Source organism: Procambarus clarkii, chromosome 92 (assembly GCF_040958095.1).
Source record: "Procambarus clarkii isolate CNS0578487 chromosome 92, FALCON_Pclarkii_2.0, whole genome shotgun sequence".
Taxonomy (NCBI): Eukaryota; Metazoa; Arthropoda; class Malacostraca; order Decapoda; family Cambaridae; genus Procambarus; species Procambarus clarkii.
This window is the reverse complement of record NC_091241.1, coordinates 8,069,476-8,096,778: the sequence shown is the minus strand read 5'-3', so window position 1 is coordinate 8,096,778 and position 27,303 is coordinate 8,069,476. Positions and strand designations below refer to the sequence as shown.

At 46.4% G+C, this 27,303-nt stretch overlaps 1 protein-coding gene across 5 annotated transcripts in view; it reads left to right on the top strand.

The window, feature by feature from the left end:
- The window catches only part of LOC123775098 (uncharacterized), a 215,839-nt gene that overhangs the window by 184,588 nt on the left and 3,948 nt on the right, over nt 1–27,303 (top strand). For 4 of the 5 annotated variants that reach the window (XM_069319264.1, XM_045769961.2, XM_045769959.2 and 1 more), the window contains 2 exons: nt 21,679–22,058; nt 24,387–24,532. In XM_069319264.1, the coding sequence (XP_069175365.1) occupies nt 21,843–22,058; nt 24,387–24,532 (362 nt within the window). In that variant the 5' untranslated portion in view covers nt 21,679–21,842. The remainder of the gene's footprint in view (nt 1–21,678; nt 22,059–24,386; nt 24,533–27,303) is intronic. The other variant, XM_045769960.2, reaches the window with a different exon arrangement.

Genomic DNA, 27,303 nt, shown 5'->3' with positions numbered 1-27,303 from the left:
TACATTATGCTTCACTGTTGGAGGTAAATCAAAAATCACTTCTCCAAAATTCATTTTTATTTCTAGTCTGACGCGACACGGGCGCGTTTCGTAAAACTTATTACATTTTCAAAGACTTCACAAATACACAACTGATTAGAACTTGCGTTTCCCTGATTTTATATCTACATTTGAGTGAGGTGGGAAGGGTGATATATATATATATATATATATATATATATATATATATATATATATATATATATATATATATATATATATATATATTATATGTGTGTGTGTGTGTGTGTGTGTGTGTGTGTGTGTGGTGCAACAGTTTTGGGTGAGGTGAACAAACTTGTGACAAACACAAGATAGAACACGAAACTATGGGTATTAATTAGATATGAGAACATAAGAATGGAAGTAACTGCAGAGGGCTTATTAGCCCATACTTCCTCTTGATGCTTCTATATTGGTTCGGAGTCTTGAAGTGGGTAGAATATAGTTATACATTAATTGGCTGTTGATTGCTGGTGTTGACTTTTTGATGTGTAGTGGCTCGCAGATGTCGAGCCGCCTGCTATCGCTGTATCTATCGACGATTTCTGTGTTGTTTGTTAAGACTTCTCTGGTGATGGTCTGGTTGTGAGAGAAGATTATATGTTCCTTTATGGAGCCCTGTTGCTTATGCATTGTTATTCGCCTGGAAAGAGACGTTGTTGTCTTGCCTATTTACTGAGTTCTTTGGGGCTTACAGTCCCCAAGTGGGCATTTGAAGGCATAGACGACGTTGGTTTCCTTCAAGGCGTTCTGCTTGGTGTCTGGAGAGTTTTTCATGAGTAGGTTGACCTTTTTTTTTTGGTTTTATAGTAAATCGTCAATTGTATTTTCTGATTTTTGTCTGTAGGGACAAGCTCCTCAGACTCAAACTAAAGCGTCAAGTAGCAAATGGAATTTAATGTGAATAAATGCCATGTTATGGAATGTGGAATCGGAGAAAATAGACCACACACACAACTTATAAATTATGTGGAAATGAATTACAGAACTCTGATCAAGAAGGAGACCTAGGGGGGTGGTTTTGGATAGTAAGTTGTCGCCAGAGGAACACATAAAGAACATTGTGAGAGGAGCATATGCGTCGCTTTCCAACTTCAGACGCTTTTAATAATATAGATGGTGAAATAATAAAGAAACTGTGATCATTAAAAACTAAGGTCTATAGTGTTTCTTTTCTAGCTGTGTGTACTATACACAGCTAGAAAAGTTGTGTACTACCCGCCAAACACACACCGAAACTACGACGTTGGTACAACGTTCGAACAAGTTTTAACACCTAACCAGTTACAACAACCAATATAGCAAGTTGTAACAACGTTCTAATACGTCATAAACACGTTAAGCCAAGATGTAACAACTTTATTACAAGTTGTAACAAGCGGAAAATAGAGACAGTTTCGGTTTGTGTTTCCAGGGTATACACAGCTAGTAAATACTGTACTGTTTGCTGGTTTAAAGCAAATCTGTCAGGCATCTGCAAGATTTGTGTGTGACTTATCACACACAATATATTATATTATTTATAATATATATTTTATAATATATATTTTATAATATATTTATAATATAACATACAATATGTTATATTATTTGTGTGTGTGATTCAGACTGCTTCCCGGGAGTCTCGATGCTCTAAGTATTTGCCACATTTTTATCATTTTAGATGCCTTAAGTTGAAATGTGTTGCAGCCGCTATGCTATTTATATGTGACTCCTGAGTTAGGTTTGGTGTTATGTCGACGCCCAGGTTTTTTTTGTCTAGTTATAGGGCGGTAATGTGTGTACTCCCCTAGTTGTGCTTGCGGGGGTTGACCTCAATCAACTGGTTCTTCCCCCCCCCTTCCACACACACACACACACACACACACACACACACACACACACACACAAGGTGCCTCGTAGCCTGGTGGATAGCGCGCAGGACTCGTAATTCTGTGGCGCGGGTTCGATTCCCGCACGAGGCAGAAACAAATGGGCAAAGTTTCTTTCACCCTAAGTGCCCCTGTTACCTAGCAGTAAATAGGTACCTGGGAGTTAGTCAGCTGTCACGGGCTGCTTCCTGGTGTGTGTGTGTGTGTGGTGTGGAAAAAAAAAAGTAGTTAGTAAACAGTTGATTGACAGTTGAGAGGCGGGCCGAAAGAGCAAAGCTCAACCCCCGCAAAAACACAACTAGTAAACACAACTAGTAAACACACACACACACACACACACACACACACACACACACACACACACACACACACACACACACACACACACACACACACACACACACACACAGCTTCTGAAGGGGATTGATAGGGTAGATAAAGACAGTCTATTTAACACAAGGGGAACACGCACAAGGGGACACAGGTGGAAACTGAGTGCCCAAATGAGCCACAGAGATATTAGAAAGAACTTTTTTAGTGTCAGAGTGGTTGACAAATGGAATGCATTAGGGGGTGATGTGGTGGAGGCTGACTCCATACACAGTTTCAAGTGTAGATATGACAGAGCCCGATAGGCTCAGGAATCTGTACACCTGTTGATTGACGGTTGAGAGGCGGGACCAAAGAGCCAGAGCTCAACCCCCGCAAACACAACTAGGTGAGTACAACTAGGTGAGTACAGCTGCAGAGATGGTCAGGGAAATGGCTACTGGAGTTTAACACCAGTAAATGTCAAGTTATGGAAATGGGATCAGGTGACAGGAGACCAAAGGGACAGTACACAATGAAGGGGAACAGCCTACCTGTAACGATTCGAGAAAGAGACCTGGGAGTGGATGTGACACCTAATCTAACTCCTGAGGCACATATAAATAGGATAACGACAGCAGCGTACTCTACACTGGCGAAAATTAGAACTTCATTCAGAAACCTAAATGAGGAAGCTTTTAGGGCGCTTTACACTGCCTACGTGAGACCCGTCTTAGAGTATGCCGCGCCATCATGGAGCCCCCACCTGAAGAAACACATAAAGAAACTGGAGAAGGTTCAGAGGTTTGCGACGAGGCTTGTCCCAGAGCTACGAGGGATGGGATATGAAGAGCGGCTGAAGGAACTGAACCTTACGACACTAGAGAAAAGAAGGGAGAGAGGAGATATGATAGGGACATATAAAATACTCAGGGGAATTGACAAAGTGGAAATAGATGAAATGTTCACACGTAATAATAACAGAACGAGGGGACATGGGTGGAAACTGGAAACTCAGATGAGTCACAGAGATGTTAGGAAGTTTTCTTTTAGCGTGAGAGTAGTAGAAAAATGGAATGCACTTGGGGAACAGGTTGTGGAAGCAAATACTATTCATACTTTTAAAACTAGGTATGATAGGGAAATGGGACAGGAGTCATTGCTGTAAACAACCGATAGCTAGAAAGGCGGGATCCAAGAGTCAATGCTCGATCCTGCAAGCACATATAGGTGAGTACACACACACACACACACACACAGCCCGTAGAAGCTGTCTTAACTCCCAAGTACCTATTTACGGCTAGGTGAACAGGTTGAAAGAAACGGCTCATTTGTTTCTGCCTCCGCCGGGGATCGAACCCGGAGTTCGATCCCCGGCGGAGATCTCCGAGACAGGTTTGGTGTGATATCAACTCCTAGATCTTTCTCTCTGTTTCATGAAGTACTTTATCTCCTATTCTATGTCCTGTGTCTGGCCTGTTTCCACCGCCTAGTTTAATTACTTTGCATTTACTCGGGTTGAACTTTAGCAGCCATTTGTTGGACCATTCATTCAGTCTAAGTCATCTTGTAGCTTACTACTATCAGCCTCTGTTTTAATCCTCTGTATATATGTGAATGTGTGTGTATATATATATATATATATATATATATATATATATATATATATATATATATATATATATATATATATATATATATATATATATATATATATATATATATATATATATATGTGTGTGTGTGTGTGTGTGTGTACTCACCTAGTTGTGTTTGCGGGGGTTGAGCTCTGGCTTTTTGGTCCCGCCTCTCAACCGTCAATCAACAGGTGTACAGATTCCTGAGCCTATTGGGCTCTATCATATCTACACTTGAAACTGTGTATGGAGTCAGCCTCCATCACATCACTTCCTAATGCATTCCATTTGTCAACCACTCTGACACTAAAAAAGTTCTTTCTAATATCTCTGTGGCTCATTTGGGCACTCAGTTTCCACCTGTGTCTCCGTGTGCGTGTGCCCCTTGTGTGTGTCTGTGTGTGTGTGTAATTACCTAAGTGTAATTACAGGATGGGAGCTACGCTCGTTGTGTCCCGTCTTCCCAGTACTCTTTGTCGTATAAAGTACTATTTGGCCTCCATCCATCACCTTCTCACTTCGCTTGTTCCAACAATCTACCACTGGATGCATGTGTGTGTATGATCCATGAATGACTTGGTGTTCTTAATGCCTCATAACATTTTGAGGGTGTTGTTAAGGCCACCACAACAGGTGACCAAGCAGCAGCAGCAGCAGGTATAACAAGGGCCCTGGACATTATCCAAGACTATAGCAAGCTCTCACTATATACGTATATATATATAACTGAAAACTCACACCCCAGAAGTGACTCGAACCCCAGAAGTGACGCGAACTCTGGGGTGTGAGTTTTCAGTTGCCTATAGTCCTGGGGACCATTCAGGCTTGTTCGCACGTATATATATACATACATATATATATATATATATATATATATATATATATATATATATATATATATATATATATATATATATATACACACACAGCAAGAAGGCAGGTGAGACAAAGAGGCACGCGTACGGAAGCAGTTCATGGGGTCCCATCACAGGTGTTTGCTTGGCGTTCCGTCCTCATAAATAAAGTCCAAGTGCTTATTAACCCAGCCACCAGAGCCCCCAGCCCCCGTCCCAGGTGATGAATGAAAGACATTTTAGCCATAATTCACACAGCTAGTTCCCCCCCTCTGGCTATGGTGGACCATGTGGAGCCCCGCCACAAAGAAACATTTAGCTGTTTCAACACACTGTGCATTCCTAATCGTTGCCTTCTCATATATAAATTAACATTATTGTACTAATGAGTACTGTTGTACTGGTGGATAGCGCGCAGGACTCGTGATTCTGTGGCGCGGGTTCGATTCCCGCACGAGGCAGAAACAAATGGGCAAAGTTTCTTTCACCCTGAATGCCCCTGTTACCTAGCAGTAAATAGGTACCTGGGAGTTAGTCAGCTGCCACGGGCTGCTTCCTGGGGGTGGAGGCCTGGTCGAGGACCGGGCCGCGGGGACACTAAAGCCCCGAAATCATCTTAAGATAACCTCAAGATACTGTAATAATGTTAATTAACATTATTAATATATATATATATATATATATATATATATATATATATATATATATATATATATATATATATATATAACATTAACAATTGTGTAACTAGCTTAAAAAAACTGGCACTTGCTTAGCTCAATCAACTCTGAGGGTTCAGTTTCGAAACCCATTATGTGCCTCTGTAACCCTTTCCACCTCCGTCCACTGGATGGGTATGGGGTGCATAATAAGGAAAGAAATTGAAAATGGGTACAGCTGGTTGGCTGAGGATCTCTCGCCTGTGATTGGAGCAAACTTCTACCAATCCTTAGTGCTCCCTAAAACTAACATGGAATTCAGGGTCAACTTACATAGATATACGCCCAGGTATAGATATACTCCCAGATAAAGATATACTCCCAGATAGTGTGTCAGCGAGCCTGTTGTTAGTTCCAGGAATCATTGTCCACCACGGTCCGGTCGCTAACCAGGCCTTCCTGGTTGGTGGTGGTCTGGTCAGCCAGGCTGTTGGACCCCGCAGTTTGACGTGTGGTTAGTTATGCTCCTTATGTCTGCAGACAGTGTTGAGGTCCTGGGTTACTCAGCCCCTGAGACTATGTAGCAGTTGAGGCGCCTTCAACATTAGCCACGAGCCATTGAACATGATACAAAAGAGCTGTAACGTCTCCTGGAGCGTATTAGGACACCCACCACGTTGCTGGCCGCTCATTCAGGCCACTTTTGTTTGTTATAAGGTTCAGTGTTGTTACAAAGCTCAGTGTAGCGGTTACACCAAGCTCAATGTAGCGGGTTACACCAAGCTCAGTGTAGCGGTTACACCAAGCTCAATGTAGCGGGTTACACCAAGCTCAATGTAGAGGGTTACACCAAGCTCAATGTAGAGGGTTACACCAAGCTCAATGTAGCGGGTTACTCCAAGCTCAATGTAGCGGTTTACACCAAGCTCACTGTAGCGGTTACGCCAAGCTCAATGTAGCGGTTTACACCAAGCTCAATGTAGCGGTTTACACCAAGCTCAATGTAGAGGGTTACACCAAGCTCAATGTAGCGGGTTACTCCAAGCTCAATGTAGCGGTTTACACCAAGCTCACTGTAGCGGTTACGCCAAGCTCAATGTAGCGGTTTACACCAAGCTCAATGTAGCGGTTTACACCAAGCTCAATGTAGCGGTTTACACCAAGCTCAATGTAGCGGTTTACACCAAGCTCAATGTAGCGGTTTACACCAAGCTCAATGTAGAGGGTTACACCAAGCTCAATGTAGCGGGTTACTCCAAGCTCAATGTAGCGGGTTACACCAAGCTCAATGTAGCGGGTTACACCAAGCTCAGTGTAGCGGTTACACCAAGCTCAATGTAGCGGGTTACACCAAGCTCAGTGTAGCGGTTACACCAAGCTCAATGTAGAGGGTTACACCAAGCTCAATGTAAAGGGTTACACCAAGCTCAATGTAGAGGGTTACACCAAACTCAATGTAGCGGTTACACCAAGCTCAATGTAGCGGTTACACCAAGCTCAATGTAGCAGTTACACCAAGCTCAATGTAGAGGGTTACACCAAGCTCAATGTAGCGGTTACACCAAGCTCAATGTAGAGGGTTACACCAAGCTCAATGTAGCGGTTACACCAAGCTCAATGTAGCGGTTACACCAAGCTCAATGTAGCGGTTACACCAAGCTCAATGTAGCGGTTACACCAAGCTCAATGTTGCGGGTTACACCAAGCTCAATGTAGAGGGTTACCCCAAGCTCAATGTAGCGGTTACACCAAGCTCAATGTAGCGGGTTACACCAAGCTCAATGTAGAGGGTTACACCAAGCTCAATGTAGCGGTTACACCAAGCTCAATGTAGCGGTTACACCAAGCTCAATGTAGCGGTTACACCAAGCTCAATGTAGCGGTTACACCAAGCTCAATGTAGCGGTTACACCAAGCTCAATGTAGCGGTTACACCAAGCCCAGTGTAGCGGTTACACCAAGCTCAATGTAGCGGTTACACCAAGCTCAATGTAGCGGGTTACACCAAGCTCAATGTAGCGGTTACACCAAGCTCAATGTAGAGGGTTACACCAAGCTCAATGTAGCGGGTTACACCAAGCTCAATGTAGCGGTTACACCAAGCCCAGTGTAGCAGTTACACCAAGCTCAATGTAGCGGTTACACCAAGCGCAATGTAGCGGTTACACCAAGCTCAATGTAGAGGGTTACACCAAGCTCAATGTACCGGTTACACCAAGCCCAGTGTAGCGGTTACACCAAGCTCAATGTAGCGGTTACACCAAGCTCAATGTAGAGGGTTACACCAAGCTCAATGTACCGGTTACACCAAGCCCAGTGTAGCGGTTACACCAAGCTCAATGTAGCGGTTACACCAAGCTCAATGTAGCGGGTTACACCAAGCTCAATGTAGAGGGTTACACCAAGCTCAATGTAGCGGTTACACCAAGCTCAGTGTAGCGGTTACACCAAGCTCAATGTAGCGGTTACACCAAGCTCAATGTAGAGGGTTACACCAAGCTCAATGTAGCGGGTTACACCAAGCTCAATGTAGCGGTAACACCAAGCCCAGTGTAGCGGTTACACCAAGCTCAGTGTAGCGGTTACACCAAGCTCAATGTAGCGGTTACACCAAGCTCAATGTAGAGGGTTACACCAAGCTCAATGTAGCGGTTACACCAAGCTCAATGTAGAGGGTTACACCAAGCTCAATGTAGAGGGTTACACCAAGCTCAATGTAGCGGTTACACCAAGCTCAGTGTAGCGGTTACACCAAGCTCAATGTAGCGGTTACACCAAGCTCAATGTAGCGGTTACACCAAGCTCAGTGTAGCGGTTACACCAAGCTCAATGTAGCGGTTACACCAAGCTCAATGTAGAGGGTTACACCAAGCTTAGTGTAGCGGTTACACCAAGCTCAATGTAGCGGGTTACACCAAGCTCAATGTAGCGGTTACACCAAGCTCAATGTAGCGGTTACACCAAGCCCAGTGTAGCGGTTACACCAAGCTCAATGTAGCGGTTACACCAAGCTCAATGTAGAGGGTTACACCAAGCTCAATGTAGCGGGTTACACCAAGCTCAGTGTAGCGGTTACACCAAGCTCAATGTAGAGGGTTACACCAAGCTCAATGTAGAGGGTTACACCAAGCTCAATGTAGCGGTTATACCAAGCTCAATGTAGCGGGTTACACCAAGCTCAATGTAGCGGTTACACCAAGCTCAATGTAGCGGTTACACCAAGCTCAATGTAGCGGTTACACCAAGCCCAGTGTAGTGGTTACACCAAGCTCAATGTAGAGGGTTACACCAAGCTCAGTGTAGCGGTTACACCAAGCTCAATGTAGCGGGTTACACTAAGCTCAATGTAGCGGTTACACCAAGCTCAATGTAGCGGTTACACCAAGCTCAATGTAGCGGTTACACCAAGCCCAGTGTAGTGGTTACACCAAGCTCAATGTAGCGGTTACACCAAGCTCAATGTAGAGGGTTACACCAAGCTCAATGTAGCGGTTACACCAAGCTCAATGTAGCGGTTACACCAAGCTCAGTGTAGCGGGTTACACCAAGCTCAGTGTAGCGGTTACACCAAGCGCAATGTAGCGGGTTACACCAAGCTCAGTATAGCTGTTACACCAAGCTCCACACGCACCACACAGACACGCACAAAGGTGTCCAGCTACCCATCAAGCGGCAGCGCAGAAGAGAGAGACCAAGGCCAACATATACCCAGGAGCGCGGCCTTCAAGCCACTCAGCCGTCAGTACCAAAAGAGTGTTAAGGTTAAAACACTTCTTGAAAATATGTCATGAGTATGTCTTGGGGGCGGGGGGGGGGGGGGGGCCGTGTTGCAAGCTCCTGGCTTCCTGCAACACTGACTGGTATATGTGTACCTATAGGTATATCTGAATCTACAGGTATATCTCTGCCTGTGAATAAATATATATATATATATATATATATATATATATATATATATATATATATATATATATATATATATATATATATATATATATATATATATATATATATATATATATATTTTAGACCTCGACGGAAGGATTAAGACAGTAATTTCCTTAAGTACGTTAAGGACAGGAATTTCCTGTCTTAATCCTTCCTTCGTGATCTGACACTGGCACAACCAGGTACCCATTCACTGCTGGGTGAACAGAGGCTACAGTTAAGGACTGGCGCCCGGTCAATCCTCCCCGGGCAGGATACGAACCCAGGGCAAAGCGTTCGCAAAGTACCGGGGGAGTGTTTTACCACTGCGCTACGGAGACCACAGGTATTCTTGATATAACCGACTGCGTGGACCAGTTCTTGCCTCGTGGCGTTGAAGAGTTGTGTAGTGTGAAAGTTTGAAAGCTGGGCCCAACTCTCTTCAAATGCCTTTTGTCATAAAATTCTTCCAACGACATTGTTAACCTGTCAGTTATATCACAATATAGCAGGCCATATAGCTATATCACACCAGACATGTACTTTGAAGCCCTTATCAAAAGGATAATATCAGCGGCGTATGCAAGGATGGCGAACATGAGAAGTGCCTTCAGAAATTTGAATTTGAAATCATTCAGACCCTTGTATACCACATATGTCAGACCAATACTGGAATATGCATCTAGTCAAACACAAAACGAAGTTAGAAGAGGTTCAGAGGTATGCCACCAGGCTAGTCCCCGAGCTGAGAGGTATGACCTATGAGGAAAGATTACTGGAAGAGGGGGAAAGGAAATATCAAAGGAAAGTGCCAAGCAATTACGACTATATAACACTTGAAAGATTACTGGAACTGAACCTCGCGACACTGGTAAACAGAAGAGTAAGGGGAGACATGATCACTATCTACAAAATTTTCAGAGAAATTGACGGGATAGATAAAGGTAAACTGTTTTAACACTGGTGGTATGCGAACTAGGGGACACAGGTGGAAACTGAGTACCTAAATGAGCCACAGTGTCAGAATAGTTAGTAAATGGAATGCATTAGGCAGTGATGTGGTGGAGGCTGACTCCATACACAGTCTTAAATGTAGATATGATAGACCCCAATAGGCTCAGGAACCTGTACACCAGTTGAATGACGGTTGAGAGGCGGGACCAAAGAGCCAGATCTCAACCCCTGCAAGCACAACTTGGTGAGTATAATGAGAGGGGCCTCCATAAGAACATGTTAACTGACAAACATCAGCGGTGTTGAGGCGAGGCGGTAACCACAGGGGCTCGTGTTGGGGTCGTTGCCTTGTACAGTGACTCTTGTCACCCGCTTCTTCAAACTCTTCTCATATAAAATGATGATCGATACATGTATGTATTTGTGTAAATTATTGTAAATAAAGTATGTACAAGAGGCAGTAAACACCTGCCTCTTGTGTTTACTGTGAGCTGAGGGTAGCCCAGATCACAGTTACTGTGATCACCACCACCACAGCACCAACAGCAACAACAGACCACCACCACCACCACAGCAGCAACAGACCATCACCACCACCACCACCACAGCAGCAACAGCAACAACAGACCATCACCACCACCACAGCAGCAACAGACCATCACCACCACCACCACCACCACAGCAGCAACAGACCATCACCACCACCACCACCACCACAGCAGCAACAGACCATCACCACCACCACCACCACCACAGCAGCAACAGGAGACCATCACCACCACCACCACCACAGCAGCAACAGGAGACCATCACCACCACCACCACCACAGCAGCAACAGCAACAACAGACCATCACCACCACCACCACCACCACAGCAGCAACAGACCATCACCACCACCACCACCACCACAGCAGCAACAGACCATCACCACCACCACCACCACCACCACCACAGCAACAACAGACCATCACCACCACCACCACAGCAGCAACAGACCATCACCACCACCACCACCACAGCAGCAACAGGAGACCATCACCACCACCACCACCACAGCAGCAACAGCAACAACAGACCATCACCACCACCACCACCACCACAGCAGCAACAGACCATCACCACCACCACCACCACAGCAGCAACAGACCATCACCACCACCACCACCACCACAGCAGCAACAGACCATCACCACCACCACCACCACAGCAGCAACAGACCATCACCACCACCACCACCACAGCAGCAACAGACCATCACCACCACCACCACCACAGCAGCAACAGACCATCACCACCACCACCACCACAGCAGCAACAGCAACAACAGACCACCACCACCACCACAGCAGCAACAGACCATCACCACCACCACCACCACAGCAGCAACAGACCATCACCACCACCACCACCACAGCAGCAACAGCAACAACAGACCATCACCACCACCACCACCACAGCAGCAACAGACCATCACCACCACCACCACCACCACAGCAGCAACAGACCATCACCACCACCACCACCACAGCAGCAACAGACCATCACCACCACCACCACCACAGCAGCAACAGCAACAACAGACCACCACCACCACCACAGCAGCAACAGACCATCACCACCACCACCACCACCACAGCAGCAACAGACCATCACCACCACCACCACCACCACAGCAGCAACAGACCATCACCACCACCACCACCACAGCAGCAACAGCAACAACAGACCACCACCACCACCACAGCAGCAACAGACCATCACCACCACCACCACCACCACAGCAGCAACAGACCATCACCACCACCACCACCACAGCAGCAACAGACCATCACCACCACCACCACCACAGCAGCAACAGCAACAACAGACCACCACCACCACCACAGCAGCAACAGACCATCACCACCACCACCACCACAGCAGCAACAGCAACAACAGACCATCACCACCACCACAGCAGCAACAGACCATCACCACCACCACAGCAGCAACAGGAGACCATCACCACCACCACAGCAGCAGCAACAGGAGACCATCACCACCACCACAGCAGCAGCAACAGGAGACCATCCATCACCACCACCACAGCAGCAGCAACAGGAGACCATCCATCACCACCACCACAGCAGCAGCAACAGGAGACCATCCATCACCACCACCACAGCAGCAGCAACAGGAGACCATCCATTACCACCACCACAGCAACAGCAGACCACCATCCCCACCACAGCAGACCACCATCCCCACCACAGCAGACCACCATCCCCACCACAGCAGACCACCATCACCACCACCACCACCACAGCAACAGCAGACCACCATCACCACCACAGCAGACCACCATCACCACCACCACAGCAACAGCAGACCACCATCCCCACCACAGCAGACCACCATCACCACCACCACCACCACAGCAACAGCAGACCACCATCCCCACCACAGCAGACCACCATCACCACCACCACCACAGCAGCAGCAGCACACCATCACCACCACAGCAGCAGCAGCAGCACACCACCACCACCACAACAGCAGCAGCACACCATCACCACCACCATCCCCACCACAGCAGACCACCATCACCACCACAGCAGACCACCATCACCACCACCACCACAGCAGCAGCAGCACACCATCACCACCACAGCAGCAGCAGCAGCACACCACCACCACCACAACAGCAGCAGCACACCATCACCACCACCATCCCCACCACAGCAGACCACCATCACCACCACCAAGCCAACTAACACACACACACAACACACCCTGAAAGGTGAATCTTCATATAAACTCACTTTTATAGTCATCCTTTACAACCAAGTTATATAGACAAGGAGATATATATATTCACCCTTAACCTGAAGAATAATTTTATAACCCCTTTGCCCATTTTGACTCGATAACAAATTGAGGTTATTCTCTTTTCCTCGGCGAATAGAATATGAATAATGGTTGAGGGAGGCGGTGGACCCATTAGGGAATTCGCGTAGCAAAATAATGATACGAGAGAAGCACCATTAAGTTAGCCAAGCACAAAGGAACATGGTAACTTTTATTGGCTAGCCGCAGCGTTTTCAACTGGTCAGGAGAAACTTGGCTTAAGTTTTCCTCGTACAAGAATGTTCGATTCATTCCTATTATTTAAAGTTTACACTCGTCTACCGGTTATATTCTTGGTATACTGCGGCACTGTAGTCAACGGGTGTGCAAGTATGCCTTTATGGTGAATGGGTGTGTATAATACCTGGTATACTATGCCAGTATGGTGAATGGGTATGTATAATACCTGGTATACTATGCCAGTGTGGTGGATGGGTATGTATAATACCTGGTATACTATGCCAGTGTGGTGGATGGGTATGTATAATACCTGGTATACTATGCCAGTATGGTGAATGGGTATGTATAATACCTGGTATACTATGCCAGTATGGTGAATGGGTATACTAATTCCTGGTATACTATGCCTGTATGGTGAATGGGTATGTATAATACCTGGTATACTATGCCAGTATGGTGAATGGGTATGTATAATACCTGGTATACAATGCCAGTATGGTGAATGGGTATGTATAATACCTGGTATACTATGCCAGTATGGTGAATGGGTATACTAATTCCTGGTATACTATGCCTGTATGGTGAATGGGTATGTATAATACCTGGTATACTCTGCCAGTATGGTGAATGGGTATGTATAATACCTGGTATACTCTGCCAGTATGGTGAATGGGTATGTATAATACCTGGTATACTATGCCAGTATGGTGAATGGGTATACTAATACCTGGTATACTGCACTTCTATAATGAACGAGTATTAAAAGACCTGGTATAATACACTATAATGAAGAGCTGTAACTATACCTGGTATACTACACTATAGCGAGTATGCATACAAATACCTTGTGTACTATACCATCACAACCACCTGTTGGTATACACTATAACAACATTTTCATAATATTAAACATAATACAGAAGCACAAATAACACCCCCCCCCCCAACACACACACTACAACCTACAACTGTGTTCCTAAATGTTGTAAAATGTTGAACAAAATAATTCTATTTTCCCCATCATAACAGGAACCAAACATGTCCTAAATATGGCTCTTGTTTCAATGAAGAATAAACTCATACATAATCACAATATATTGTTACTGTTTCAGTGAACAATGAACTAATAACTCCAGTACATTACAACTGTTTCAGTGGATAATAACCCCCAATAATTACAATAGATTGGTGCTAAAGTTCCTGCGAGTAGAGTAGAACAGATGAGGAGAGGACACCACAACCTAACTTGATAAGGAAGTATACCTGTGGGTATAATGGGGACATATATACCAGGGGGAGGGTATATAAATATCGGTTACTAGGGGGGGGGATATATATGTACCCTGATACACATAAGTGTAGACTCTAGCCGTCAAAGATATCGCAAAATAAGAATTATTATCAATTTAAAAAGACAAAGACTGATAACTTCCCACTTAATATAATCAGCAAGTACTGTGATGACTGAGGCTAGCAACACGTACAATATATATATATATATATATATATATATATATATATATATATATATATATATATATATATATATATATATATATATATATATATATATATATATATATATATATATATATGTTTTAAACACCTTGTTCCCGTCCCAATACAGTACTGCCCCAATACAATCCTGCCCCAATACAATCCTGCCCCGATACAATCCTGCCCCAATACAATCCTGCCCCAATACAGTCCTGCCCCAATAAAATCCTGCCCCCAATACAATCCTGCCCAACACAATCTGCAGTTTTTGCCCTCCTAACACCCCTACCAGTTGCTGGATATTTGCACGCGAATCATTGCCACTTCTTGCATAGTAAACGACCTCATTCGTGTGGTATGTCGTTAACTCACTCACAGGCGACACATTGGCAGCACTTTGCCTATGATTTACGTAAATTAAGACCATTGGGGTGCGTAGTTGACATCCATGGGTTGGTTAATCCTCTGATTTAACCGTTCGTAAATTCGTTAAGGAACCGTAAATTCAGTTGTGGTGGTTGCCGTAAGGACAGGAGGCAGGCGAAGGCCTGGCGCCACACACACAACACAGGAAATTGTTCATTAATATGAAGAGACAGACAGAGAGTTACGCGTGAGAATAATCCCACGGCTATGTTTACATTATAACGTGAAAGATACGTCTATGTTTACATTATAACGTGAAAGATACGTCTATGTTTACATTATAACGTGAAAGATACGTCTATGTTTACATTATAACGGTGAAAGATACGTCTATGTTTATATTATAACGTGAAAGATACGTCTATGTTTACATTATAACGTGAAAGATACGTCTATGTTTACATTATAAGGTGAAAGATACGTCTATGTTTACATTATAACGTGAAAGATACGTCTATGTTTACATTATAACGTGAAAGATACGTCTATGTTTATATTATAACGTGAAAGATACGTTCAGATCAAACACTTATATGAGTGTATGTGTGAGACCAATAATTTGCTTACAAATTGTTGGTGTCATAAATGGTGTTCTGAAGTTATTCCCGGAACATGAATATGCACTCAACAATTAACGTGATCAATACAAGCACAAGGCACTTACTTTTTACTTCAAGAACTTATACATCAGTTTAAATTCCTCAGAGTGAATGTCATGTTAATTCTACGTCTATTCTAATGCAACCTGACCCCAGGACCCCCTACGCCGGACCCCCAGGACCCCCCACATGTAAGCACTCATACCAGTATACACTCCTTCCCCCCCCCCCTCACCCTCTATAGAGTGCATTCTCCGAGTGAAGTCATGAGTTCAAGCTCTTTTGGAAAGAGCCACCGATAAGCCCTGTTGCAAATACCCCTAGACCTACCTCTGATACTCTATCCAATCGTTAGGATATGACACTTTAGTCCGACAGTTTCTTGACGTAGGGGACGCTCGCGAGAACAGGCTGTATTACCACATCACTGGTTTGTCGTGATGTCAATGATGGACATCACGACACATCGTGACATCACAAAGTACCACATCACTCCATTAGCTCTTCGCAGACACCACGGAGCCTTGCGAGAGATAAACAAACTTTCAGGGGACCTATTTGCTAAACTGCTAAGAGTCCCCTGGGGAAGGTGAAGGCTGACATCCCACCCATACACAGAGCAGGAAGGCTGTCAACACCCAGTGACACCAGGCGGTAAGGTGTCAGGCGGCCTGTCAACTCTCGGTACTTGAACAAAGTCGCTACGGAACGCCACAATCGTGATGATACTCCCTTACTAATCTCGACCACAATTGGGCAAAAATTCAGCACCGTCCTTCCGTAACTCGGGAGCCAGACCTCGCTCAACCGTGCGCCGTATGTGTTTTGTTTATATATATCCGGTACTCACCTAGTTGTGTTTGCGGGGGTTGAGCTCTGGCTCTTTGGTCCCGCCTCTCAACTGTCTATCAACCGGTGGATGACAAGCGTTGATATTTTCCACAATATCTGTTATATGAATGATTACCATCACTCAAGGCCACCATGACAACCCCAGCCATCACTCAAGGGCCACCATGACAAACCCAGCCATCACTCAAGGGCCACCATGACAACCCCAGCCATCACTCAAGGGCACCATGACAACCCCAGCCATCACTCAAGGCTACCATGACAAACCCAGCCATCACTCAAGGGCCACCATGACAACCTCAGCCATCACTCAAGGGCCACCATGACAACCCCAGCCATCACTCAAGGGCAACCATGACAAACCCAGCCATCACTCAAGGGCCACCATGACAACCCCAGCCATCACTCAAGGGCCACCATGACAACCCCAGCCATCACTTAAGGGCCACCATGACAACCCCAGCCATCACTCAAGGGCCACCATGACAACCCCAGCCATCACTCAAGGGCCACCATGACAACCCCAGCCATCACTCAAGGGCCACCATGACAACCCCAGCCATCACTCAAGGGCCACCATGACAACCCCAGCCATCACTCAAGGGCCACCATGACAACCCCAGCCATCAGCACCCACACAACATACGACAACTTGGGGGAGGAACCTGAACAAAAACTTGTATGGCGAGACCCTTAACTAACTGAGTGAACAGAGGTGAACACTTGCCCGGAGTGAACAGAGGTGAACACTTGCCCGGAGTGAACAAAGGTGAAGGTCGTGTATTTGGACCCCAAGCCTCACTCACCGTCACCACAAACACACCCAAGGTGAAGCCTCATCCACCAATACCAGGGCCAGAACCAAGGTGAAGCCTGACCAACACCAGACCCAAGGTGAAGCCTGACCAACGCCAGACCCAAGGTGAAGCCTGACCAACACCAGACCCAAGGTGAAGCCTGACCAACACCAGACCCAAGGTGAGGCCTGACCAACACCAGACCCAAGGTGAGGCCTGACCAACACCAGACCCAAGGTGAAGCCTGACCAACACCAGACCCAAGGTGAAGCCTGACCAACACCAGACCCAAGGTGAAGCCTGACCAACACCAGACCCAAGGTGAGGCCTGACCAACACCAGACCCAAGATGAGGCCTGACCAACACCAGACCCAAGGTGAAGCCTGACCAACACCAGACCCAAGGTGAGGCCTGACCAACACCAGACCCAAGATGAGGCCTGACCAACACCAGACCCAAGGTGAAGCCTGACCAACACCAGACCCAAGGTGAAGCCTGACCAACACCAGACCCAAAATGAGGCCTGACCAACACCAGACCCAAGGTGAAGCCTGACCAACACCAGACCCAAGGTGAAGCCTGACCAACACCAGACCCAAGGTGAAGCCTGACCAACACCAGACCCAAGGTGAGGCCTGACCAACACTAGACCCAAGGTGAAGCCAAGACCAGACCACTGGCAACTGTGGACCCACAATCAAGAGAGTGGAATTAAGACTCCTTCCCACCGACGGTAACGGGTGCTGTAACTAGCGTACGCTGAGTTAAGGCTTCCAGTAAAGGCAGGTCATTACCCAGCATGCTCTCTGCCGCCATTCTCATGCACGGTGATTTAGCCAGCTGTGATGCACCGCGCTCTTGAAGCCAGACAAGTAAAAAGGAATTGTTCTCGAGAAAAGGAACCTCTTTAGATTCTATTGCCGTGAGCCAGATAAATGAGGGCTTCTAGCACCGCATAATTTACAGTGTGGAGAAGGTAAGAGACTGGCGGGTCCATAAGGGTGGGGGAGGAGCCAGGTCGTGGCCGGCCAGGGTTACAGGTCGGTGTCTTCTGATCCGCCATCGACGCCCGCCCGCCCGCCCACCAGCGCCCCCTACCACCACCTCCCGCCATCTGCCACCTCTGGGGCCACCACCCCTAGTGGCCCCTCTCTCTCTCTCTTGCACCGTCTTCCCCTGCTCTTACTCTTGTACGGTCTCTCTGCTCTTACTCTTGTACGGTCTCTCTGCTCTTACTCTTGTACCGTCTCTCTGCTCTTACTCTTGTACCGTCTCTCTGCTCTTACTCTTGCACCGTCTCTCTGCTCTTACTCTTGTACCGTCTCTCTGCTCTTACTCTTGCACCGTCTCTCTGCTCTTACTCTTGTACCGTCTCTCTGCTCTTACTCTTGCACCGTCTCTCTGCTCTTACTCTTGTACCGTCTCTCTGCTCTTACTCTTGCACCGTCTCTCTGCTCTTACTCTTGTACGGTCTCTCTGCTCTTACTCTTGTACGGTCTCTCTGCTCTTACTCTTGTACCGTCTCTCTGCTCTTACTCTTGTACGGTCTCTCTGCTCTTACTCTTGCACCGTCTCTCTGCTCTTACTCTTGTACGGTCTCTCTGCTCTTACTCTTGTACCGTCTCTCTGCTCTTACTCTTGTACCGTCTCTCTGCTCTTACTCTTGTACGGTCTCTCTGCTCTTACTCTTGTACCGTCTCTCTGCTCTTACTCTTGTACCGTCTCTCTGCTCTTACTCTTGTACCGTCTCTCTGCTCTTACTCTTGTACGGTCTCTCTGCTCTTACTCTTGTACCGTCTCTCTGCTCTTACTCTTGTACCGTCTCTCTGCTCTTACTCTTGTACCGTCTCTCTGTTCTTACTCTTGTACGGTCTCTCTGCTCTTACTCTTGTACCGTCTCTCTGCTCTTACTCTTGCACCGTCTCTCTGCTCTTACTCTTGTACCGTCTCTCTGCTCTTACTCTTGTACGGTCTCTCTGCTCTTACTCTTGTACCGTCTCTCTGCTCTTACTCTTGTACCGTCTCTCTGCTCTTACTCTTGTACGGTCTCTCTGCTCTTACTCTTGTACCGTCTCTCTGCTCTTACTCTTGCACCGTCTCTCTGCTCTTACTCTTGTACCGTCTCTCTGCTCTTACTCTTGTACGGTCTCTCTGCTCTTACTCTTGTACCGTCTCTCTGCTCTTACTCTTGTACGGTCTCTCTGCTCTTACTCTTGTACCGTCTCTCTGCTCTTACTCTTGCACCGTCTCTCTGCTCTTACTCTTGCACCGTCTCTCTGCTCTTACTCTTGTACCGTCTCTCTGCTCTTACTCTTGTACCGTCTCTCTGCTCTTACTCTTGCACCGTCTCTCTGCTCTTACTCTTGCACCGCCCCCCTGCTCTTACTCTTGCACCGTCTCTCTGCTCTTACTCTTGCACCGCCCCCCCTGCTCTTACTCTTGCACCGTCTCTCTGCTCTTACTCTTGCACCGCCCCCTGCTCTTACTCTTGCACCGTCTCTCTGCTCTTACTCTTGCACCGTCTCTCTGCTCTTACTCTTGTACGGTCTCTCTGCTCTTACTCTTGTACCGTCTCTCTGCTCTTACTCTTGCACCGTCCCCCTGCTCTTACTCTTGCACCGTCTCTCTGCTCTTACTCTTGCACCGCCCCCCCTGCTCTTACTCTTGCACCGTCTCTCTGCTCTTACTCTTGCACCGTCACTCTGTTCTTACTCTTGCACCGCCCCCCCTGCTCTTACTCTTGCACCACTCCCCTCCCCCCCCCGGGACGGGCCATCTATGAGCCGTGTCTGGGGGCGCCATCTCCACCCTGACAACATCACCTGAGTGTAAATAATGATAAAACTGTCATTCATTGGCTGTTGTGCAGTTGTGTACACCAGGGGTGGTGTACAGGGTGTACACTAGGGGTAGTGTACAGGGTGTACACTAGGGGTGGTGTACAGTGGTGTACAGGGTGTACACTCGGGGTGGTGTACAGTGGTGTACACTAGGGGTAGTGTACAGGGTGTACACTAGGGGTGGTGTACAGTGGTGTACACTAGGGGTGGTGTACAGGGTGTACACTAGGGGTGGTGTACAGGGTGCACACTAGGGGTGGTGTACAGTGGTGTACACTAGGGGTGGTGTACACTAGGGGTGGTGTACAGTGGTGTACACTAGGGGTGGTGTACAGGGTGTACACTAGGGGTGGTGAACAGTGGTGTACACTAGGGGTGGTGTACAGGGTGTACACTAGGAGTGGTGTACAGGGTGTACACTAGGGGTGGTGTACAGGGTGTACACTAGGGGTGGTGTACAGTGGTGTACACTAGGGGTGGTGTACACTAGGGGTGGTGTACATTAGGGGTGGTGTACAGTGGTGTACACTAGGGGTGGTGTACAGTGGTGTACACTAGGGGTGGTGTACAGTGGTGTACACTAGGGGTGGTGTACACTAGGGGTGGTGTACACTAGGGGTGGTGTACAGTGGTGTACACTAGGGGTGGTGTACAGTGGTGTACACTAGGGGTGGTGTACAGTGGTGTACACTTGGGGTGGTGTACGCTAGGGGTGGTGTACACTTGGGGTGGTGTACACTAGGGGTGGTGTGCAGGGTGTACACTAGGGGTGGTGTACAGGGTGTACACTAGGGGTGGTGTACACTAGGGGTGGTGTACAGTGGTGTACACTAGGGGTGGTGTACAGGGTGTACACTAGGGCTGATGTACAGGGTGGACAAGGGGCCTGGTGTACACTAGGGCTGATGTACAGGGTGTACAAGAGGCCTGGTGTACACTAGGGCTGGTGTACAGGGTGTACAAGGAGCCTGGTGTACACTAGGGCTGATGTACAGGGTGTACAAGGAGCCTGGTGTACACTAGGGCTGATGTACAGGGTGTACAAGAGGCCTGGTGTACACTAGGGCTGATGTACAGGGTGTACAAGAGGCCTGGTGTACACTAGGGCTGGTGTACAGGGTGTACAAGGAGCCTGGTGTACACTAGGGCTGATGTACAGGGTGTACAAGGGTCCTGGTGTACACTAGGGCTGATGTACAGGGTGTACACTAGGGGTGGTGTACAGGGTGTACACTAGGGGTGGTGTACAGGGTGTACAAGGGTCCTGGTGTACACTAGGCCTGATGTACAGGGTGTACAAGTAGCCAACACTGACCACCTCCCGTCTCCTTGTTGTCGTCCACAGAATACAACACACAGTTCGAGGGCGAGAAGGGAGGCAGCAAGCGTCGCCAGCACTGTACCTACTGCAAGAACCATGGCTTCCACTCCCGCAAGACCAACCACAAGTGTCAGTACGAGACCTGCAAGTGCCTCTTGTGCGAGCTGACGCGCCTCAGTCGCCTCGTCATGCGCCACCAGCAGCGCCTCTGGCGACACCTCAAGGACACCAAACGAAGAGAGGACGCTGCCGAGGCGTTGAGCGGCGGCGGCGGCAGCGTTGTTCCGGTCACTGGTGGCTCTGGTGGTGGTCCCGGTGGTGGTGGTGGTGATCCAGGCGTTGGTTCTCTAATGGGTTCTGTAATGGGTGGCCCTCCAGGACTGGGGGTCTCCAGTAAACAGCAGGTGGGTACTGGTACAGCAGGTGGGTACTGGTACAGCAGGTGGGTACTGGTACAGCAGGTGGGTACTGGTACAGCAGGTGGGTACTGGTACAGCAGGTAGACTGAGTGGGTACTGGTACAGCAGGTAGACTGAGTGGGCACTAGTCCAGCAGGTAGACTGAGTGGGTACTAGTCCAGCAGGTAGACTGAGTGGGTACTGGTACAGCAGGTAGACTGAGTGGGTACTGGTGCAGTAGGTAGACTGAGTGGGTACTGGTACAGCAGGTAGACTGGCATGTAGGCATTCAAGGGTATAAGCAGTAGAATAACTCTTTTTGCAATACTTTGTTGTTTGTCAGATGTTTACGAAGACATAGTGTACCAGGCGTACACCAAGTCAAGTGGTAGGGACCCAGGGTCTCAGATCCTACAAAGACAAAATTATATTGGTGATCTAGATTCCTGTACTTGTCCAATTGGCAATTCCCCTGTGGATGGTAGCTCCCCCTGCCTGACGTATGCTGCAGTCAACGACGTTACCAGCAAGAGTGGCTACGCATGTGTAGTCACACACCAGTTGCCTACCGCTCTTCCATGGATGTAATGTCATTCCGTCTAGGCCACCAACGGGGATGACAGAATTAGGGGCCATTAGAAAATAGAGTTCTCTTACTGCTGGACACTGGGTGAGGGAGAGGCTCCTCTTGATGATAGTGATGATCTCATTGTGTCTTATATACCATCCCTTCGAGCTTCTGCAATTCAAACCATGTTTTTGTCAGCGAACGCCTCGCTGCAGATACACTTGTGCGCAGTGTAAACTGGAGCAGCAAGGCAGAGTTTGCCTGCAATTCAAAGGTGATGAGACTCGAGGCATTTGTCTGTTTTAGACACGGAGATTGCCAAAAAGAAATCCCCTACATGGGGAGCACTGACAACTGTGAGGTGGACATTGAAATTGAAATTGAAATAAGTTTATTGATGTAAAATACACACAAAGGGATGAGGTAGCTCAAGCTATTCTCACCCCGTTCAGTACATCGTGTTAATACATATATATATATATATATATATATATATATATATATATATATATATATATATATATATATATATATATATATATATATATATATATGTATATTTTGGTAGCAGTCTTTCTTGTATACATACGTTGTTCAATATGACAGAAATTAGATTAATGATTCTAACACGAATCTTCTCAATATTTCTTATGTTTTATGTTTCCTGGTGTTTTCAATATTTCTTATATTTATCTAAAAGAATTTTTTTTTCTCAATTTTACCCAATGTTTTATGTTATGGGAGTTGAAAAATTAACTATCCAAAGTTCATTTTCACACAATGTCAGACCATATACATATATTTTATCATTTATAATTCTAAATATAATTATAATAAATTAATTATAATATAATTATAATAATTATAAATATAAGATAAGCAGATAATTGTCTTCTATTTTGCTTGCGTTTCATATACATTTTTTGTAAGTGTAAAGTTATTATTATAACAGTGGTGTTAGTGTTGAGTATCTAAGGGTTATATCTTGAGGTTATCTTGAGATGATTTCGGGGCTTTAGTGTCCCCGCGGCCCGGTCCTCGACCAGGCCTCCACCCCCAGGAAGCAGCCCGTGACAGCTGACTAACACCCAGGTACCTATTTTACTGCTAGGTAACAGGGGCATTAGGTGAAAGAAACTCTGCCCATTGTTTCTCGCCGGCGCCTGGGATCGAACCCAGGACCACAGGATCACAAGCCCCGCGTGCTGTCCGCTCGGCCGACCGGCTCCTTAATTAATTATCACATTTCACTCCATTTGATCACTTCACGTAAGTTTAAGAGTGTGAAGAGTTAATTGTTATTATATTAGAATATTAATTGTTAATTTTTTTGTTAATTCTTTGTTAATTGTTTATATATTATATAAACAATTAACAAAGACTTAATTGTTTATTATATTTTTATTAATTTTTATTTAGTTTTTATTATATAAATCAATAAAACTCTATTTGACCCGGCCAGGATTCGAACCCACGCCGTCCAGGATCACCCCTAAACGTACACAGTACCGTGACCACCGCACCAATGGTCGATCATTGGACAATTAACACAACTAATCACGGTATTAACCACGCCACTAACCATGCAACTAACTAACCACCATTCTAATCAGGACAGTAAATGTTGTTGTTGTTGTAGATTCATCTACTCGGAACACAAAGTTGCAAGTAGCACAGGCTATGGTGAGCCCGTACTGGACATACCTGGCGCAGGAGCAGGGCTGTAAGTGCCTAGGACAGTAAAGCAACTTTCCCCCTTCCGGCAGAAGTGCGACATGTGTCGGAACCACGGGGTGATGGTGGAGAAGCGCGCCCACAAGAACGCCTGCCCCTACCAGACCTGCGTCTGCGCACTCTGTGGACTTACCAAGAAGCGGCGAGACATAATGAGACACCAGCAGCGAGTCAGAAGGTAAGACAGTACCTCTTCACCAGGCGAAAGTAGCAGTCACTAGGCGAAAGTACATCTCACCATGTGAAAGTACTCCTCGCCAGGTGAATGGATCTCCTTACCAGGTGAACGTACACATCTTCAGGTGTATTGAAGAACACGAAAGCACTCGGGTATATTTTCCTTTACGTGTCTTCGTAATTCTTCGCATTCACCCATTATGGTTATCTTGAGGTTATCTTGAGACGATTTCGGGTTTTTTTTTTAGTGTCCCCGCGGCCCGGTCCTCGACCAGGCCTCCACCCCCAGGAAGCAGCCCGTGACAGCTGACTAACACCCAGGTACCTATTTTTACTGCTAGGTAACAGGGGCATAGGGTGAAAGAAACTGCCCATTGTTTCTCGCCGGCGCCTGGGATCGAACAAAGGACCACAGGATCACAAGTCCAGTGTGCTGTCCGCTCGTACTATGGTACAGGAACCAATATTCCCACACTTACACTTGGCAGTATATACCCTAGCCACCGGGGATGGAATACTACTGGCTGCGTCTGGTGGCCAGGGGGAAGGTGTACTGGTAGGGTTGGGCATGAGGAAGTAACCATCCCTTTACCTATTACAAAAGAGCAAAGGTTCACTTCTGAGATAGGTCACACACACACACACACACACATATACACACATATTAATATATATAGGGGTGGTAGGAGAAGAAAATATCAAAGTGAGGATCCACAAGGTCTTCTCTGAGTACTCTTCATTTTCTTCTCCGAGGCTATGGGGGTCCCTACACGTGCACCAGAGGTAGTACCGCTTTAAGGTTGAATATATATATATATATATATATATATATATATATATATATATATATATATATATATATATATATATATATATATATATATATATATATTAAAGAAGAATAAGTATTAAACTCCAATAAGAGATTAGATTAATGCTGAACTACATGCAACTGGTTTCCAAGATCCATAAACAAGGATTTCGTATTAAACCTAAAAGATTTCCATTGGAACCTGAAATGATAAATTACCTAAATTTGGATTACAGTTTATCACTTCTTCGACTAGGAATTTAAAAAAAAATAAATCCTAAAGTTGTTAGTGAAATCGGTAATGTGATGTTTAGTAAGCTGGTAGATGTTGAATCCTTACTCATTAAAAGCCAGTTCATGTAGAGAAATTCATGTAAAGCTGAATTAAGCTGGAATTAACTGGCAACTATGGATTGCATTTTCTCGTGCTGGTAATCTCTAGTTATTGGGGCTTTCGTATGTTAATGAATTTCTTTGCCATTTTGAGAATTGGAGATACACACTAATCTCTCACACTAGCCATTTATTATATTAGATGATTCCATATTTTAATGAATGGTCACTTATAGAAAAGTTTATTTCAAATCTAAATTAGAAACATATAAGCATGGAATTTATGAAATTAGAGCACCACAGAAATAGCATTTCTCTCCTCGTTAATCATTAGTATTCAAACTGACTTCATTACTACAGTGAACCGGAACTCATCATTCACTGGAGTTCACTGCTGCGCTTGGAAAACGCCCTTCCTGGACCACCCTGCGATGGCGCAAGAAGAAAGTGGTCACACCTCAGGGGCACCATTTTCAACACTGCCATGTCCACCTTCGGTAAGAGGCAGAACAAGTCAGCAGACTGGTTCGAAGCCAGTGCAGAGGAACTGTTACCCGTCGTAGAGGAAAAAAGTCGAGCTCTCTCAGCCTAAAAGAACCTGCCCCCAGAAAGGAACCTACAGGCCCTCCGTACTGCCCACAGTAGAGTTCAACCAGCTGCAAGGCACTATGCAAATGACTACTGGCTCCGACTCTATTCCAGCATCCAGACCGCGGCCACTATCGGCAACATAAGAGGCATGTACGAAGGGAACAAACAGGCAACACGCCCTTCACAAAACAGGACAGCTCCTCTGGAGTCAGGCACCGGAGAGATCATTAAAGACCGTGATCAACAGATGAATCGCTGGGTGGAACATTACTCCGAACTCTACTCCAGAAAGAACCGATTTGCCGCAGCCTGCTCCACATTCGGCCTGACAATCAGCCTGAGGAAGACACAGGTGATGGGACAAGACATCAATGAGTTACCTTGTATAAACATCACAGACTGCCCGCTAGAGGCAGTTCACGAGTTTGTGTACCTGGGCTCCACACTCTCAGACACCCTTTTCCTGGACACTGAGCTCAACAGGCGTATCTCCACAACAACACTGGCCAGGCTCACAAAGTGCGTTTAGGCAAATGTTAAACTGACAGTGCACACCAAGGCACAGTTCTACATGACAGGTGAGTACAGGCTCGGAATCCTGGATCCTGTGATGTCGCTAGGAGAGATGGCTCAATACCTTTCACATGCGGAACCTGAGACGCATCCTTGACATCACGTGCAGAGACTACTTCACCAACAACGCATTGCTCAAGAGAGCACTAATTCCTTCAATGTTCACTCTCCTGAAGCAGAGACGCATGCGGTGGCTGTGACATGTCACACGCATGGAAGATGGCCGCATACCGAAGGACCTCTTATATAGAAAACTGGCATCTGGAAAGAGGCACACCAGAAGACCCCAGATCCCTTTCAAAGATGCCTGCAAACAGCTGAACATCGACATCAACACACGGGAGGCAGGAGCTGCGGACAGATCTGCCTGGAGATGCTGGAGGCATCTCGTCATAAGAGATGTGTGCAGAAGGGAATTTAGCAATTCGAGGGCGAACTGAAGAGGCAGGCGGAGGAAAAGAGAC